General features: G+C 43.1%; 1 protein-coding gene across 1 annotated transcript in view; it reads right to left on the bottom strand.

The window, feature by feature from the left end:
* Positions 1-7713: 7713 nt before the first annotated feature.
* The window catches only part of LOC116053722 (neuritin), a 17998-nt gene continuing 5711 nt past the window's right edge, over positions 7714-20000 (bottom strand). Inside the window, exons 2-3 of the mRNA XM_031304849.2 lie at positions 12278-12425; positions 7714-7949 (exon numbers count right to left, since the gene is read on the bottom strand). Coding sequence (XP_031160709.1) covers positions 7721-7949; positions 12278-12425 — 377 coding nt within the window. The 3' untranslated portion in view covers positions 7714-7720. The remainder of the gene's footprint in view (positions 7950-12277; positions 12426-20000) is intronic.

The following is a 20000-nucleotide window of genomic DNA, read 5'->3' on the forward strand; positions in this document are numbered from 1 at the left end:
TAAACCTTAATGAAATCACTATAGAATTACTGAAACCTTTACTATAGTAAAACACAGAAGCCTGTCAGGCCTAGATGGAAATCACACGCTCATGGAACAAATGGCTTTAAAAATAGAACAGAGAGTATACTATCACTATAATAGAAATATTCTAGCATCTTTGTTGACGCATTTGTTGCTCTTTTTCGAAGTTTTGTCGCTTATTTTTAGATTTCGTGATTTAGATGCGCTTCAAACAGTGATGCACATATTCTACAACCCGACATCCTGCTCTTCTCTTCTTCCTCTTCCTCCTCTTTCTCCTGTCGATCAATATAAACTGAGTGCTGAGACGTGGGGCAGCTCAGGGACTCTCCCTCATTAATAATGAATATACTGTGTGTGCGTGGGTGTGTGTGTGTGTGTGTGTGTGTGTGTGTGTGTGTGTGTGTGTGTGTGTGTGTGTTGGGTGCGTGCGTGCATGCGTGTGTGTGTGTGTGTGTGTGTGTGTGTGTGTGTGTGTGCGCGTGTGTGTGTGTGTGTGCGTGCGTGCGTGGGTGTGTGTGTGTGTGTGTGTGTGTGTTGGGTGCGTGCGTGCGTGCGTGCATGCGTGTGTGTGTGTGTGTGTGTCTGTGTGTGTGTGTGTGTGTGTGTGTGCGTGCATGTGTGTGTGTTTAGGTGAAGAAGAGTTCACCATCTTGATTGCAACAAACCCAGGCTGTTCTCATGAAGCATTTGTACATATATCTACGGAAAGATAAACCCTGTAATCTGTATATATTCAACGTATTTTTTTACCGTCTGCAGCACATTGACTGCTGCTGTATAAGACGCCGTTTACACGGCAGCGTTTACAACATAATACGCAAAGTCTTTTTACATACTGGCTGTTTTACAGCGTTTTTGGGGGCTGCGACAAAATCTTTTGAATATGCAACTCCAGCGTCGCTGTGTAAACTAGCAAAATGTGGCTTAAAACTGGATACGAAGCCAACTTCTGAGGATGCATGCATTTACGTAGGATATGATATGAACTGTTGTGCATACGTTGTCGTACGATATTGTACAAAACCCGCTCATGAGAGTGCGCTGTTTAAAACACCAAAGACAAACCAAACCCAATACATACAGTGCTGCTCATGAGTATAGGAACCCATGCTAATGTTGACTAAAAAGAGGAATAAAAAAATCATCTTTTGGAAATTGATCTTAATAATAAGCTTTAATAATAATGAGCCTTAATTGAAAAAATTAGGAAAAATCGAACCTTTAAGGACACCAATTTTCTTTGTGAATGAATAATGTATCATAAATAAATAAATGTTATTTCTTAAAATACAGGGGGCATAAGTCAGTACGCCCTATGTTAAATTCCCATAGAGGCAGGCAGACTTTTATTTTGAAAGGCCAGTTATTTCATGGATCCAGGATACTATGCATCCTGATAAAGTTCCCTTTGCCTTTGGAATTAAAATAGCCCCACATCATCACATACCCTTCACCATACCTAGAGATTGGCATGGGGTACTTTCCATAAAATCATCTCTCAATGCAAATCAACCCAGGTATTAGGCTAACTGAAATAAAACCATGTTAATCTCTAGGTATGGTGAATCTGTAGGTATGGTGAAGGGTATGTGATGATGTGGGGGTATGGTGAAGGGTATGTGATGATGTGGGGCTATTTTAATTCCAAAGGCCAAGGGAACTTTATCAGGATACATAGTATCCAGGATCCATGAAATAACTGGCCTTTCAAAATAAACGTCTTCCTGCCTCTATGGGAATTTAACATAGGGGTGTACTGACTTATGCCCCCTGTATTTTAAGGAAGAACATTTATTTATTTATGATACATTATTCATTCACAAAGAAAATTGGTGTTATCAAAGGTTGGATTTTTCCTATTTTTTTAATTAAGGCATTAAGATCAATTTCCAAAAGAAGATTTTTTTTTATTCCTCTTTTTAGTCAACTTTAGCATGGGTTCCTATACTCATGAGCAGCACTGTATAAATCCACTTTTTTTTATCCCCAAAATAAAATAAAATAGAATAAAAGCACACACTGATTTTCAAACATTATTCATTTTATTTATTACTCTTTATCATTTTAGCAATCTTTTATTTTGTTATATCTCAGTAGGCCTATAATCTGTAAAGTATCAATCTTCTGGGATAGACTATCTATAATAGAGCTTTTTTAATTTTCGTTAAAATCCTTTGATATACATATTCTCTTGTTAGATGATTTTTTTTTTTTTTAGAATAAGTCCATTTTTTTTAAACTCTTTTTGTTACTCGACATCCCCATTAACAAAGAAACTAACCAACAAACAAACAAACAAACAGAAGTACACATATTTTTTTTCAGAAGGCAGCGGAAACGTCATCTGTGCCTCGGCAAAGAAATGAATAACCTCCTCGGATTTATTTACTGTGTTTATGTAGTTTATGATGCTACTGTACTGTTGGGACTCAGCTTTTTAATCTAACTTACAGACCTAAAATATATCCATCACGTTCTCACTCCCATCTCGTAAAATACGGATGCTTGGTCAGGTACCTTTGACGCGAAAAGTCTCTGTTAGCGTCACATCTAAACGCCCTGGGCCGGGACTATTAGTGTCACTTTGGACTCTCTGGGTCAGGACGTATGTTTAACAGACATGCGGCACAAGAACGGGACAGTAAAGTTTACGAAAAGATTGAGGGTGGGCTTATAGATGGTACGTTTTCCATGACACCCGCGAACGGGACAGTTGGGTTTAGGTAAAGAAGAACGGGACTGTTGGGTTTAGGTAAAGAAGAATGGGACGGTTGGGTTTAGGAAAAGAAGAACGGGACGGTTGGGTTTAGGTAAAGAAGAACGGAACAACTGGGTTTAGATAAGAAGAACGGGACGGTTGGGTTTAGGAAAAGAAGAACGGGACGGTTGGGTTTAGGAAAAGAAGAACGGGACGGTTGGGTTTAGGTAAAGAAGAACGGGACAGTTGGGTTTAGATAAGAAGAACGGGACAGTTGGGTTTAGATAAAGAAGAACGGGACAGTTGGGTTTAGATAAAGAAGAACGGGACGGTTGGGTTTAGGTAAAGAAGAACGGGACAGTTGGGTTTAGGTAAAGAAGAACGGGACGGTTGGGTTTAAGAAAGAAGAAAGCATCCTTTGGCGTTTGTTATTCACTATAAACATAGCGTTGGGACTCTTGACGTCACTGTTTGACGCTCTCTGGACTGGTGTCCAGTCCTTTGGCGTCATGTTTAGGCGCTCTGGATCTGGACGTACATTTAACTGGCATGCAGCACAAGAACGGGACAGTTAGGTTTAGGAAAAGATGGTGGGTTAGGGTTACAGAATGAACGTTTCCGTGACACACAGGACAAGAACGGGACATGAACCGCGGTCTCCTGGGGGAAAGTCCTGTGTTGTTTGACCCATCCACCCCCCCAACAGACTTCCTTATGCGAAATTTCGGGCTTTCATACTACTCTCTACCGTTGTCTCTCTTAATACTACGTCATCTTACAGCGCCACATAGCTGCTGTTCTGCCCAGTGCGTCCCGTACAGACACTGAAGGGAGATTTTTGCGTCGGTATCTAACGCCGAGAGACTCTGACCAAGCGTCCGTATTTTACGAGTTGGGAATGAGAACGGGTTGATAAATCGCCTCTAAGGTCGTCTAGAATGGTGAATGAAAAGGAGGGGATGTACTAAATGGCAACAGTCATATCTGTCTTCAGCCACGGTTAGATTTTTTTTTTATAGCTACACTGTTCCGTGGAGTCACGTCTTCGTATTGCTGTCAGCGTTTAAAAATATCTTCTCTCAGTAACAGATTCATTCATTTCTAACACATGGTTCTGCTGAGCGAAGGAACGGAGGGAAATACATCACCAACATGAACTAAAGTTAATTCTAATGTGTTTCTATTTTTCCAAAATAATCCTTGATTATTATAATTATTTCAGACGGATGTTTCTACGGTTTACACTCTGGACTTTTCTCGTTGGATTTCAGGAAATAAGCACAACGTAAAGGTAGAAACGGCCGAAATGTTTGTCGACAACTACTTTAGTTTATACAATTAAGACATTAAACTTAAACTCTGATGACCTCTGAACCTGAGTTTAATACTCAACACATTTTCTACTTCAAGGAAAGGTTTTCATCAATTTAACCAGAATTAAAAAAAAGCTTCACCAAACTCTTTAAAGATTATTTCAGGTTAGCTTAATCAAACTGTTGGCTAACATGATCTGTTTTATGACACTAAACTAAACCATTAGCTAGCCTTCATCCATGTGGTTTAGATGCTAAACTCAGTTGATCTAATCTGGGTTAGCTGCTAAACAGCGTGGTTAGCTAATCTGACACAATCCCATTTAGTTGCTAACCCAAAACATTGTCTGTTTTAGCCTCTTAAATGTTAGCTACCCTGCTCTAATCTGTGTTAGCTGCTAATCAAAGTAGTTAGCTAACCTGACACAATCTCATTTAGCTGCTAACCCAAAACATGGTCTGTTTTAGCTTCTTAAATGTTAGCTACCCTGCTCTAATCTGGGTTAGTGACAAAACAACGTGGTTAGCTAACCTGACACAATCTCATTTAGCTGCTAACCCAAAACATTGTCTGTTTTAGCTTCTAAAATGTTAGCAGCCAAACCAGATTAGTTCAGTTTAGCTAAATCAAACTATTAGCTATCTTAAAATCAATCTGTTCTAGGTGGTTAAGCTATACTTAACCATTAGCTAGCCTTCATCCATCTGGTTTAGAAGCTAAACCAAGTGGTTAGCTATCCGGATAGCATTTAGCTGCTAACCCAAACGTTGTCTGTTTTAGCCTGTTAGCAGCCAGATTAGTTGAGGGAAGCTAAATCAAACTGTTAGTTAAACTGACTGTTTGTTCCAGGTGCTAAACTAAACCATTAGCTACGTATGTTTCATCAATCTGTTTTAGCTAAACTCAACCGTAACTTATCTTTATTTGCTTTTAACTGCTAAAATTAAAAATAGATTTATCTGAACCAATCTATTTTAACCGCTAACAGGCCCCTGCATATCCACCTGTCTTTAGCAATGATGCCAGATATTTGACCGGGCTCTTGGGTGTCGATTTTGGTTGAGATTTAACCCGAGTTAGCATCAGTAAATCTGTCTACCAGGCAGACGGGATTAAGGTTGCTTTTGAGTCGATTAAACCTTTTTTTTAGCCTGGGAAAACCCTGACGAACTTCCTGCAAATTTGAGATTTGCTCTGCAAGTCCGTCTGGCCAAGAGCCCATTCAAGCCCATTTCCATTTTTTCCAAATCACCATTTCCAAGGCACCAATCACAATCATTGAGGCGGGCTTTACACAATGACGATAGCGCAGCGACGGCAAGCAGCTTCTTGTTTACATTCAACATGACAGCCACCGTAGCACAGCGACCCGTTGATGCCGCTGTCGCTGCTACATCACCCGGATCGTTGGTCTGATTGGTTGAAGGACTATCCAATTGCACCCAGAGGCATTTGAGCGGCGTCCGTTGGTGACGCCCCTTTGGAAATGGGCTGTGAATGAAGCTTCCCCAGACCCACTCTCAGTTACAACTGGGAAAGATCTGGTGTCAACCAGGCTACCTTTTTTTTTTTTATTTGTGCTAATTTCCTGAAATGTTTCGAGACTGTCTGAACTGACATCATGCAAATTAACATCAGTCTAACAACTGTTCTCTAATGAAAAGCAGGTTTTTTTTTTTTTTTTTTTTTTTTAACTCTGAACTACTTCCCTGCAGAGTTTTGGTGGGAAAAAAAAACAAGGCTATGGTCACACCAAAAACCGGCAGAGCAAGATTTCTTAACGTGGCATTGATTGTTATAAATTGAAGCTAGCGCGGGGCGGCAAGCTAGCCAGTTCAACAACCAAACGTTAAATACTATAAATTTCAAAACACGCCTACTGCTGGCACACGATTGACTGGAAGCCATGCCGCGTGGGTCAAATGTCAGAACTAGTAGTCAATGCCACAAATGTACCTGTAAAAGTCCACCAACGTATTAAAACCTGGCACTAAATGCCGCTGTGATAAAAGCTGGTGTGACCATGGCCTGAGCACAATAAACAGCAAATAAGGATACAAATATTACAGCACCATCAAGCATTCAGTCCATCAAACCTACCGGGCTCAACACAGTCAACTTTGGCGCGATTAAAAAAAGAAAAAGGAAAAAACTGTCTGTGATGGAAATGAGGCGACTGGTCTGAAATGAGCACTAGGCCTCGGCTTGTCTTTATAGCTGCATCTCATGTCGCTAATTTGATAGCTCCTCGACTCCTCAGTCTTCGGCTGAACCGGACGTTGTGCTGCGTTCCAGGCAACTCCCAGTTACAGTTTTTGACGTCACACACACATAAACAACAATGGCGACCCCCTGTTGATGCTGTACAGACGCCGGTGATTAACGGTGAGAAATAGACATAAATAGGCAACGTAAAGTAATTGTGCACATTGTAATCAAAACAATACACATACGATTGTGTACTACTACAGGTTATGTTTATTAAATGAAGCCCAAAATATGTCGCCGACTAGAAATCGCTAGTATCAGCTAGCACTAGCTAGCACTAGCTAACGTCAACGTTAGGTAGCCGCTAGCTAACGCTAGCTAGAAGGGTTTGTCGTGACTTTGCCTGGAACGCTACCGAGTCGTGAGTCGTGACTTGAAGTCGTAACTTATGGGCTAAAAAATGTGTCTGGAACGCAGCATTGATCTGTTCCTCCTCAGTGAAGGCCGTCTCAAAGCTCTTATTTCTGCTCGCGAGGAGCGAGCATCGAGGAGCCATAGGCTAGGAAACAGAGAGCAGCCTTCCTGGAAGCCATGCAGCTTAAGGAGTTGATAACTCCGCCTGTACAGCTGACGAATTCACGTGACGCTGACGAGGAAAGGACATATCCCTCTAAAAACACATTTGGTTGTTGCCTCTCTCCTCGCATGATTTCCTCGTGTCTCTCCTGTGCCTCCTCGGTGGCAAGAACTAAGACTCAAGGCAAGTGGAGGAGTCGGGGATGCAATTTAAGGGACATGAGATGCAGCTATTGATTTTGTGGCGCTAAGCTTCGGCCTCACGTTACACATGAGTGTGTACCTCATGCTATATGGGAAACCCTAATGTAGTGCCTGATATTGAGTGTGTACCTCAGGCTATATGGGAACCCTAATGTAGTGCCTGATATTGAGTGTGTACCTCAGGCTATATGGGAACCCTAATGTGGCGCCTGATATTGTGTCAGCACCCAGCAGCCACAGAGCGCTGTCTAGGCCTAGCCTACTAAACATCAATAATTCATGGTTGACTTTAATACTGTGTAATTCCACGATTGTAAGCAGGGCGAGGATCCATCAAATTTTCATCATTGTCATCATTTCCAGCTCGATGGCGCGTTGAATATTTCATGTTATCGACCTCCGGGTCGGGTCAGCGTGTGATTGGATGAGCGCTCCAGGAGGACGGCCTGCAGATGTCCCAGGAAGGCAAAACCAGGCCGCCGTATACGGAGATGTAGTAAAAATCCATTTTGGGTGTGTAGTTTTTCTGCAGATGAATTCAAACTCAGTTGTTGTTGTTTTTTTTTCAGTTTCGAAGAGTAGCTATCACTCTGTTTTCTATTTTCTTTTTTCATTTGTGGATTTCTTTTATTTTCTTCGTTGTGTTTTTTTGTTGTTGCCGTTGTTATGTTTTCTCCTTTGTTTTGTTTTTTGTTAAAACGCCAGCCAAGTCAGTATGGTTGGCAGTGTGGTTAGGACCAAGGCGAGGCCCCTGGCGTCGGCCGATCTGGGGGCTGCATTGCCGCCGCCACAGAGTTCAAACAAACTCCCACGGAAATACAGGCTGCGGGATTCCTTTTTCAGTTTCTCCCAGATGTCCGTCGCTCCCTCCTGGCAGTCGGCCAGCGCCGTCGTGGCACAGGAGTGGAAGTTATCCCAGTAACTGGCAGGAGAGAAAACACAGCAAGCGTTAACACCACAAGCTTATGACTGCAGTGGGAGGCATGGTTTTAAACTAAATGCATCGTCTACTCAAGAGGCAGAGCCAAGAGTGGAAGCCATCCCAGAATCTGGCAACACAGCGAGGGAAAAGCTTATGAAGACACAGCCGGTGAAGTTTATATTTCCAGTAAAACAAGTTGTGGCAGCCTCTTATCTGAGCATATTTCTTCATGAGTCTTTTTCATGAGTATATACCAACTTCCAGCAAGGTCATGTTCTTTCTTTATTTTTCTAGGGAAATTATTCTCCAATGAAAAACATTACGTATTATAGTTGTTTCAGCAAATCCTCCAAACCATAACCAGACGATTGGGATCGATGGTGTTTTAAACAACCAACATGGACTTCAAGGCACCTAACCCCTAATCTAAGGATATCTTACAAATTGTTGTGCATAACTTTTCTTGCGATGACGTTCAAGGGAGTGCCTTTAAAACATACATTATGGTTGTTTCAACCAGTCCACCAAACTATACTATTATGGTGCTATTTAAGCTGTTTTAATAGGAGCGTGCATATGTTCCCACATTTCTAAGATTCTTTTCAAAATTAGGCCCCTATGTACCCACAGTTCCCACATTTGTAAGATTTTTTTCCCCAAAATTAGGCCCTATGTTCCCACATTTCCTTTTTCATAAATTTGTATCAGATTTTATCCCCCTAACCCCTAAAGGCCCAGAGACACCGAGCCAATGGCCAACCGTCGGCAGAAAAGGCAGTTGGACTGATCAGTCTCCCCGAGTTGGTCAGAAAAGTTCCTCAGAACACCGAAGAGACGAGATGTAATACGTCTCCATAACAGCAGGCGGCGCTAATCTGTATTGTCCCCCAAAAATGAAAACCGGCAGCTGATTGGACGAACGCGCCATGTGGGTCTGGTTTCTCTGGAAATTCACAGCCAGACTGTCATGGCGGCTCGTTCAGACTACGATCTCATATTGGACTAAAATAGTTCACCGAAACGTGTTTCTGAAAACATTTTAAGAGAGAAATAGGCCGTGCAGTTGCTGAATCTGTCTTCATTTCAGATCGACAAAGGTCAGTTTAAAAGATTTTCGTCAGATTTTGAGAGACTCTGGCCACGCTCATCCCGCTCCTCGTTTCCTGGTTAGCTCTCCACCAATCAGATGGGTCGTTTGAGTCTGACTGCCGGCAGTGCCCGCCCCGCCGATTATACATGTCAAATCAGCCAAAATGAAGGCCGACAGCCCCTTGGACGGACGACGGCACGGAACACACCGAACAGACTCAAGTCACCGACCTCCCAGACTGTCCAACGGCCGATTATCAGCTTGGTTTGTCCGAGCCATTATACAACACACAGGTTTTCCATCCTCGTATCTAAACTATCAATGCACGAACCAGTCTGTATGATATCGTACGAAATTAGGAGACCATCGGCTGGTCATTTGTTTCCGAACTTTTTGAACTTTCTTTTATCTTTTTCTTCAAATGTTATAAAATTGAATAAAACAACCAAATTCAATGAGTGTAGTGATGTCATAGGAACCTGTTCAAGGGAGTACCTTTAAAACGTACATTATGGTTATTTCTACCAGTCCACCAAACCATAGCCTACTATTATGGTGCTATTTAAGCTGTTTTAATGGGAGTATGTTCCCTATGTTCCCACATTTCTAAGAAAAAATGTTTTCACTGTAAATTAGGCCCTATGTTCCCATATTTCCTTTTTCATAAATTTGTATCAGATTGTATCCCCCTAACCCCTAAGCCTAACCCCTTACCCTAAAAAAATGTTGTGGGAGGATAGGGCTTAAATTGAAGGGAAATGTAGGAATACAATATTGAAAATGTCCTAGAAATGTGGGACCATAGGGCTGTGGGAACATTGGGCTGTTGGACCATAGAGCTGTGAGAACATAGGGCTGTGGGACCATAGTGCTGTGGGACCATAGGGCTGTGGGACCATTGGGCTGTGGGACCATAGGGCTGTGGGAACATAGGGCTGTGGGACCATAGGGCTGTGGGAACATAGGGCTGTGGGACCATAGGGCTGTGGGACCATAGGGCTGTGGGAACATAGGGCCGTGGGAACATAGGGCTGTTGGACCATAGGGCTGTGAGAACATAGGGCTGTGGGACCATTGGGCTGTGAGAACATAGGGCTGTGGGACCATTGGGCTGTGGGAACATAGGGCTGTGGGACCATTGGGCTGTGAGAACATAGGGCTGTGGGACCATTGGGCTGTGGGAACATAGGGCTGTTGGACCATTGGGCTGTGGGAACATAGGGCTGTGGGACCATTGGGCTGTGGGACCATAGGGCTGTGGGACCATTGGGCTGTGGGACCATAGGGCTGTGGGACCATAGGGCTGTGGGACCATAGGGCTGTGGGACCATAGGGCTGTGGGACCATTGGGCTGTGGGACCATAGGGCTGTTGGACCATAGGGCTGTGGGACCATTGGGCTGTGAGAACATAGGGCTGTGGGACCATAGGGCTGTGGGACCATAGGGCTGTGGGACCATTGGGCTGTGGGACCATTGGGCTGTGGGAACATAGGGCTGTGGGAACATAGGGCTGTGGGACCATTGGGCTGTGGGAACATAGGGCTGTGGGAACATAGGGCTGTGGGACCATAGGGCTGTGGGACCATAGTGCTGTGAGAACATAGGGCTGTGGGAACATAGGGCTGTTGGACCATTGGGCTGTGGGAACATAGGGCTGTGGGACCATTGGGCTGTGGGAACATAGGGCTGTTGGACCATTGGGCTGTGGGACCATTGGGATGACCCCATTTTAATAATGTTTTTAACGGCTCTTTAAGGTTTTAAGTAGAGCACTTTAAATTGCCTTGTTGCTAAAATGTGCTATATAAATAAATCTGCCCTTCTCCCTTACTTCCTATCCTCCTTCCTTTATTTTCTGTCCTGCCCTGCCTTTTTATTTCTTCTTTCCTTTCATGCCTCTTCCCCTCTTTCACTCTTCCCTTCCTCCCTTTGTACCACTTTCCTGTATCTCCTTCCCTTCCTTATAGTTCCCTCCCCCACCCTTCATCCTTCCCTTTTTCTTCTCCCTCGCTCCCCATCCTCATTTATTTCCCTTTTCATTTCCTGTTTTTCATTCCCTCCCTTTTATTCTTCTTTTCAACCGTGCCTCTCTCCCTCTTCCCTCCTTCCCCCCCCCCCCCCCTCCCCCCCGTATCTCCTTCTTTTCCTTCATTATTTCCATGTTTTATTCATACTGAAGCCCCATCCTCCTCCCTAGTTTCTCCTCCCTCTCTTACTTCCTCTTTGCCTTAATTATTCTGTCCTTTTTTACTTTTATTTAGTTATTTTATTCTGTGTTTAATCCCAATATTCTTTGTCTCTCTTCAGGGCTCGCTCTTTTTTTTGTCTCTCATCTGTTCATCTTTTTTTTTCTTACTCCAACCTCCTCCCACTTGATGTAAAGATGACACCATGCGGCCTGCTGCCACACACACACACACACACACACACACACACACACACACACACACACACACACACACCACACACACACACACACACACACACACACACACACATGTGCAGCGTATCTAATCCAATCTTCCAATCTGCTCTTATTGATGTTGACCTTCTGAACCAAGTCGTGTCGATGCTACATCTCTGAGCAATTAACGCCTGTGTGTGTGTGTGTGTGTGTGTGTGTGTGTGTGTGTGTGTGCCTCCTGCCACGCCTCGACACCGCTGTGATGGAGCTGTCACTAAATTAAAAAATCATGTGTGTGGAGGGGTGGGGGCTTCTTGCTGCAGCGGGCCATCTGGTGCCCACCCGGTTTGGGTGGTGGGATGAAAAGGGGGATTAAAGGAGGTGTAGCTGATGGGCGGGGGGAGGGGTGGGTCAGATGTCTAGCAAGTAAACCCTCCACACCCCCTGCCTTGCACATATGCACACTCCACCCACCCAACTCTACACCCTCAAACCTCAGTTTCCCCCTCAGGGTCTGCAGTTAAATCACTCATATTATTTTCTCTGTTAGATCAAGACTCACGAGTCAAATGTCATCATTTAGCATTTAATGGCTGTTCTCAGCGGTTATCAGCCTCATGGATAGATAGGGTTAGAAAGGGCCTGCTACACCTACTAATCACGCTGTTCTCATGATGCATTGGCTCATTTAGCTACGCTAAAAGCAATGCAATATCATTCATGTGTGTTCCACGTCTTTATAGCTGTATGCATCACATTGAATAGCATATCATACGATTGTGTGCATAAGTTTGTGTGTGTGTGTGTGTGTGTGTGTGTGTGTGTGTACAAACCTGCAGATCTTGTGCAGGTTGTCCCTGTCGTCCAGGTCCTGGGGATAGTTGGCCATGTTCTCCCCCAACTGAAGCAGACAGTCTGAGAAACCTTTAAACACAGAGTCACATTGACCAGCGCTGACCAGCACCGTCTGCAACACGGAGACTGCCGGAGGAAAGGGAAGAGGAAGAGGAAGAGGAAGAGGAAGAGGAGGGAAGGAAAAGACGAAGGGATGGGGGAGAAAGAAAGAGAGAATTTGACATTACAGAAAATCACAATACGCTTCTCTGTTTGCTGTCTCCTTGCAGGATAAAAGGCAGGCCTCTGATTGGCTACGTCTGCCCTGTTTTCCTATTGGGCGAACAACAAAACATCCGGACCACCTTTCCTATATATGAAGTACCATTTAATTCATGAATTCAAAAGTTACACCTCAAACGTTAAACCTACTCTTTGGAGTTTTTATTACTCTTTCAAACTTAGAGCAACACTTCAACATTAAAGGTGCAGTAGGTAAGACTTATAAAACTAACTTTCTGTTATATTTGCTGAAACTGACCCTATGTTCCAGTAGAACTACATGAAGCAGGTCTTTAAAAAAATAATAATCCAGCCCAAACAATGCAGAGATATTTCTTAAGGCTGTTTATGCTTCTGCATCGAATCGACAGCGTACCCCCGCAGACCCCTCTGCGTCGATGCGAACCCCCCTCCGAGCCTCCGCCGTAGCTCGACGTGCACCTCCAAAAATGTGTAACTTTGCATCGAGGCGACGCAGACCGCAAGGACTGTGATTGGTCAACTGGTCCTGTGTGTTGATAGTTCAAGCAGCCTACTGTGGGAAGTAGCAACATGCTAGTTCACTGACATCAGCTTTGCAAATAAACTCAGACATATTTTGGTTACAATGACGGGGTTATCCGTTTGTAAAGTGTCTATAAGTGTCTATAACGTTTTTAAATTAGCACTTCGCCAGCAAGCAGTACTTTGTGGGCAGCTGTGCTAAAGTTTGCTTGCTAACATAACATAAACTGGCTGGCAGACACCTCGCACATAACCTCAGACTTATTTTCTGGTTACAGTAACTAGGTCAATGGATCTGTGTCTATTTCGCTCAATGGTGTTTTAAGCCCCCAACGTCTCCTTCCAGGCAGTGCTGCGACTGTTGACTTAAAGGCACCTAACCCTAACCATAACCATAACCTTAACCATAACCATAACCATTGCCTAATCCTAGTGCCTTCTAGGCAGCGCTGCCTGGAACGAGACGTTGGGGGCTTAACACACCGATAAACCTCTATTTCTCGATACTTTTTACAAAATCTAAGCAAGAAAAGGCGAAACAAAGGGTCACGACGCCGTAGGAGTTGACGCAGCAGCATAAAACAACCTTTAGAGTGTAGTGTTTATTAAATAGTGAACTATAGAGGGAACACCCAAACAAGATTTCAGACACAGAAATCATCGCTGTGTCAGGAGATGCACCGGTTATTTGTGTGACGGAAGCGCGCGCGCGCCCAGCATCATGTAAACAAATCCAAACTAAAATACTTCTTATACGTCCCTGAAACAAAGCGAGTGTTAATTTTGTCACCTATTTTTCATTTAGTCTTTGTCTTGTGCCAAATGTCCTTGTTAGTTTTAGTCATATTTAGTCATTCACACATCTTTTTTTGTAAGTTACACTGTAAATTTTGACAAGTTGACTTTACTTAAAAAATGTACGCAAACTCATTGCCTTGAAAAAACTAAGTTCAATGAACTAGTAATGGTAAATTAGTGCAGCTTAATTATTCTTAGCAAGCAATACCTAATAAACTTACATTTTTAAGTGAATACAACTTGTTTATTCTAAGTAAATGATACTTAATTAGCTCACATTTTTTAAGTGAGCACTACTTAGTACTACTTTTACTTGTACTAGTTTTCTGGTTCAGTTTACAGACTGAAAAATACTTACATCTATGTAAAAAAAATCTATTTGAAAGAATGAAATGAGAAGGTTGGTTTATATCAATCACAGCATTTCTTTATTTTTAATTATCTGGCATTCAAATAGCAAACTACCATTTAACATATTTAAAGTAAAACAAGAGTGCTTGGGCTCTGCAGTAAAATAATGGTTTGCATTTTCGCTCTATACCTCTGTACACCTCAAATAAAGTGAGTGTTCTCAGCAGATTGGTCAAAACTAAGTCAACCCCACTTACCATTTCTTATTAATTTGAATGTTAGAATTTACAGTGTAAGTTTTAGTCGACTAAAAGTCTCGTCATTTTAGTCTAGTTTTAGTCAAAACATTTTAGTCCTTCTTTAAATAACAAATTATTTCTGAGATTATTTCTGATAACCATTTCAGTCAAATAGTTATAATGACACATTCAGATTTTTTTTGTCATTATCATTGTACGTAAAATGCGACCAAATATCGAGCCTCTTCCGTATTTCACCAGTAAATTCCTGTTAAACGACAACCACTGGATGGGAAATGGGTATTTTACAATAACTTTGAATGCAGCACGAGGCAGGTGAGGTGAGTTTCAAGTAAACGCAACATCTACAGCTACAGACAGACTGTTGAACGTCCCGTGTTAGAATCCTCTCCAGTGAAATACAGTCACACTTTTACACCGTTTAGCTGTCAGCATTTTAACCGTGTTTAATCTAGCTACTAGCTAGCGGTAGGCTAACGTTAGCTGCTGTTGAGTGTAGTGTTGACTAGCGTCACATGCGGCGATGTTTCGGTTGCCTATAACGTCAGTTTAGGAGCATCAGAGAGAAACACAGATATTTAAGTGGCACCGAAATCCGCGTTGCCATTCGGTCCGGTAGATAACGGTCATTAAGGCACTGGTGCTGTATTAGCACCGAGTCTCGGTACCCAACCCTAGTAACAGCTGAATATTCTATCTCATGATGAAAAAGTAGAGACGATTGTAGACGAAAATGAAGAGAGATTTTATCTTAGTTTTTATTTTATGCAAAACATTTTAGTCTCGTCTTTTTTTGTCAACAATAATGCATGTTAATTTAGTCTGAGTCAGCGTTTTTGAACATTGGTGCAGTCTCGTCATCGTCTTGTCTAACCCGCAATTTCCACTGGATGCGGAACGTCTCCGGAACGTCTCCGGAACGTCTCCGGAACGTCTGCGGAACGTCTGCGGAACGTCTGCGGAACGTCGACGGAGTCATTAGGTTTCCGTTAAAGTCAGTGTGTGTATTTCCACTGACTGCAGAACGTCTGCGTCCCGACTCCGTCCCAGCTCCGGCGGTCCCAGCCCTCCAGAGCAGATACTCAGAGCTTCTATTTCTGCTGGACGCCGGAGAGCTCCGCAGTAATTCAGCACACGGCAGATAGTGCGGGACAGGAAGTCGAGCACAGAAACAAAATAAAAATCCGGTTAATTTTCAAAGTAAAATCCAGCGTGCTCACGGCGGATCATATCTCCCTGCACTACACCTTGAAAACACAGCTCAGAGTAGTTTCCCCTCTACTCCTCTGGATGGAAACTAACTGGTGTTGGTTTTGTGGTTCTATTCTACGTGAATTCGTGAGATCTCGTGGGTCGTCGTGACTTCAGCTGTCAGTCATGGCCGCAGCCGTGCCGCAAGAAATCCGGACCTGGTGTGTGTTGACGGACGGCGGAGCACGCAGCCGTTCTGCAACGGAGACGGTCCACAGTTGGTGGAAATTGCCGGTTAGTCATGGAAAAAAAGGTCGTTGACAAACATATTTAGTCTCGTCTCGTCTGACGAAATTAACACTACTCAGGAGGAGAGTAAAAGGTTGTATATACAAGCCCACTCCATTTTTACTTTTCAGTTTCCGCTGTGACTTCTGCTTCATCTTCCCCTCCGGGAAAACACGACCGCATTGCATTGTGGTTATACGGGAGTAAAATGTAGGGTACATCCAAGGGGGTAAGCGAGCGTCCTGAAAGCGTACCTCCTATGGGGAGACTCTGATGCTACCAAGCCATCAGCTCCCGTTAGCATCCCATTGACTGCCATTCATTTTGACGTCACTTTGACAGAGAATAACTTTACATCTGAAGAGTTTAAAGACTCTATTTGTCCGTTGTTTATTTCTAAAGAAACACGACAATGTATAAAAGGCTCCATTACCTTGTAGCTCACGTTATGGCTCCGTAGCAGACGTTTTTATAAAAATAGGCTAACGATTGGGTCATAACCACGAGACTTACTGTCTCATAGTAGAGGAATTACCGTATAGTACAGGAGAAGCTCTCAGGCAGTTTGGACTTCCATTAGCTGTTTAAGTTTAATTACTAATGTTAACTATCATTTTAGTGATCAATAATTAGCCTGTGTCTATGTTATCTCCTTACATATACCTACGCTCTCCATCTCTGCTAGATTGGGAATGATTGAGATTTCTCTTGGCACAGCTACCAGAAGACTTCCAACTTTCAGACAGGTTGCTCACGTCACATCTACGTCTTCAAGCTCAGTTGGAGGCTGCTCAGTAACGCTCAGCCATCACCGGGAAAGATCTTCTAATATCCTTCACTGGTCTCCGTTGCAAGTCTACAGCGTCATTTTGTCCATTAATTTTACTGTCTATGTGTACATCGTATGTAGACTCACATTAGCTGTGCATTGTGGATATTTTATAGTTGACTATTTAGTGAATGAATTTAACAACAGAGAATTCAAACTTTTGCACTATTTTTTTGGGAACTATTTCTGTGATATATAGGGAACGGTTTCCAACACATATAGTCATGTAGTTTTTATAGAAGTATTAATAGTAGTATTTATGTGTGGTGTTGCAGTTTTGATGAATAGATTTGTCCGTCTCGTCCTACATGTCACGCTGTGTTAGTCCGCAGTTTGATCGAGCGGAGCCGGACAGCAGACGTGTTATTATCCAAACCAATCAATCAGCCCGATCATCTGCTCAACCAATCGCACACACACACACACACACACACACACACACACACACACTGAGTTAACAGAGGTCATGTAAAGGGGTGTGTGTGTGTTGTTTTAGTGCATGTTGGGGGGGGTGAAGGCGTGTCAGACCTGGCAACCCGTGGCGTGTTTTATAGCTGGTTTTCTCTCTCTGTTGATGTGCATCAGGGAGGAGTCGGACTCTGATTACAGCTGTTTTAACACACACACACACACACACACACACACACACACATATTCACGCTCACGCACACACACGCACGCATTCATTCACACACACACATACACACACACACACACACACACTCATTCTCACACACACACACACACACACACACGCATTCACGCATAGCCTACACATACACACACACACACACACACACACTCACGCTCACACACACACACACACACACACGCATTTATTCACACACACACACACACACACACACACGCACACATTCATTCACACACGCACATACACACATCACATGCATTCATACACACACACACGCATTCACGCATAGCCTACACATACACACACACACACACACACACACACACTCATTCTCACACACACGCATTCACGCACACACACACACACACACACACACACACACACACACACACTCACGCTCACACACACACACACACATACACACACACACACACACACACACACACACACACACACACACACACACACACACACAGTAGTATTTATTTACTGCATGTTGTGCTACACTGTGACCTTTAAAATACTCTGCAGTCTTCCTCTAATATTCCCTTTGGGACTATTGTGATATGATGACTCATCACATTTAGTATTTCATTCTACTCTATTACATTCATTGTGTCCTCGGTCTGGATCAACACCAGCACATTTCCAGGATAATCGCCTAACGTAGTTTTGCCGTCGTCCAACTCCGTCGTTTTTCGGGAATCATATAAAAAAAAATACGAGCTCCACGCGGAAAAGACGTCAAGTTTTGGAGAAAATTTTGATGGTGCAACAAGTCAGACCTGCTCGGTTCTTTGAGGGGAATGGTTGAAAAGATTTACTAAGAATATGTTTAGGGTATTTCCTGATTACTGAATAGTCGATCTCTGAATGCAACGTAACAGGGAGGAGAGTAAAGATGGAAAGCTCCTAAAGCTTAGTTCCACATAAATGCACGGATAATTCGTTGTTTTGTCGTTAGTGAAACACAATATTGACCTTGTAGTTGGAAAAGGAGCCTCATTTAAGAATGACTTTTCCTCCTATGGAGTCCGTTCATTCGCATTCGGAGATCGAATCGTTTTGACTGGCGAGATGGATGGCGAGTGGAAACAACAACTGCTAACGTGAGTTGTTAAAGTGCCCGTATTATGAAAAAATCACTTTTTCTGGGATTTGGGGAGTTATTTTGTGTCTCTGGTGCTTCCACACACATAGAAACTTGGAAAAAAAACATCCATGCTGTTTAGAGTGAGATACGGTTTCCTGAATGTGTCCTGCCTTCAGTCTTCGGGTGAGCTGGTCAAAATCTGCACGGCTTTCTACGTCGCTAGCCGAGATGAGGGGGCTAGGGGGCTAACCGTTAGCATGCTAGCTTATTCTCAATGGCAAAACACTGCTACAACACACACTAGTTCACCATAATCTACAAAAGAACTACTTCCATGTCCCTGTTCTGCAGGTATTCCACACAAAGTTAGAAGTGCGCCCTTGTTTAGAAGAAGTCTCCCGGCTAATCCTGCCTTGTACTACTGAAGTTGGAGAAACAGCTAGCTAGCTCATGTAGTCCTTACCTAGCTACTGAGCATGTGGTCTTCTTCTTCTTCTTCTTCTTTATGGTTTATTGGCGGTTGGCAAACCAACTTAAAAGGTGCATTACCGCCACCAACTGGACTGGAGTGTGAACGAGAGATATATGCAGAAAAAAAAACAAAAAAAAAACTAAATCCTCTTTACCAAATCAATTTCTCTGAGAAACTTCATAATACAGTGATATACCTTGCCGGCTGGCGTCCCCAAAAGCCCTGACAAAGAAAATGCATGGTGATCTGCCTTACAAAGTGTCTGAAAAAGGTGCTCTCTCTGGGTGTCGTATTCCTTGCAATGAATTAGAACATGCTCAACAGTTTCTGGCTGATGACAGTATACGCAGTTTCCATTAGAATGTTTGCCTATCTTATATAATGAATAGTTAAGACCTGTATGTCCAATTCTAAGACGAGTAATGATACTTTCTTCCCGACGTTTAAAGCCCACCTTCCTCCCATCACCAACACCGCTTTGTATATTGTAAAGATGTCTTCCTGTTTCACTAATGTCCCAATACCCCTGCCAGGTTGTTTGTGCATATGTCCTGATGAATGATTTAACTTCCGCTTTGCTCATTGGGACCTGTAGGTCTACATATGTAATCTTAAGTGCTTGTTTGGCCAGAATATCCACCTTCTCATTTCCCTCCACACCAGCATGGGCAGGAACCCAAATGAAAGTTGTAAATAAACCCTTAATTTTCATTCTGTACAATACAATAAATATTTCATTGATGATATCTGTTCTAGATGATGATCTGCCTGTTCTAATGCTAGAAAGTGCAGAAAAACTATCGGATGCAATAACAGTTTGGGGTAATCCCTTCTCCTCTATCCACTGTAATGCCAGTAACACTGCCATCAACTCTGTAGTGTATACTGATAAATGATCAGATAACCTTTTCTTTATTGATGTATCACTCACCGGGAGCATGTGGTCTTACCTAGCTACTGAGCATGTGGTCTTACCTAGCTACTGAGCATGTGGTCTTACCT

Source organism: Sander lucioperca, chromosome 23 (assembly GCF_008315115.2).
Source record: "Sander lucioperca isolate FBNREF2018 chromosome 23, SLUC_FBN_1.2, whole genome shotgun sequence".
NCBI classification, from domain to species: Eukaryota; Metazoa; Chordata; class Actinopteri; order Perciformes; family Percidae; genus Sander; species Sander lucioperca.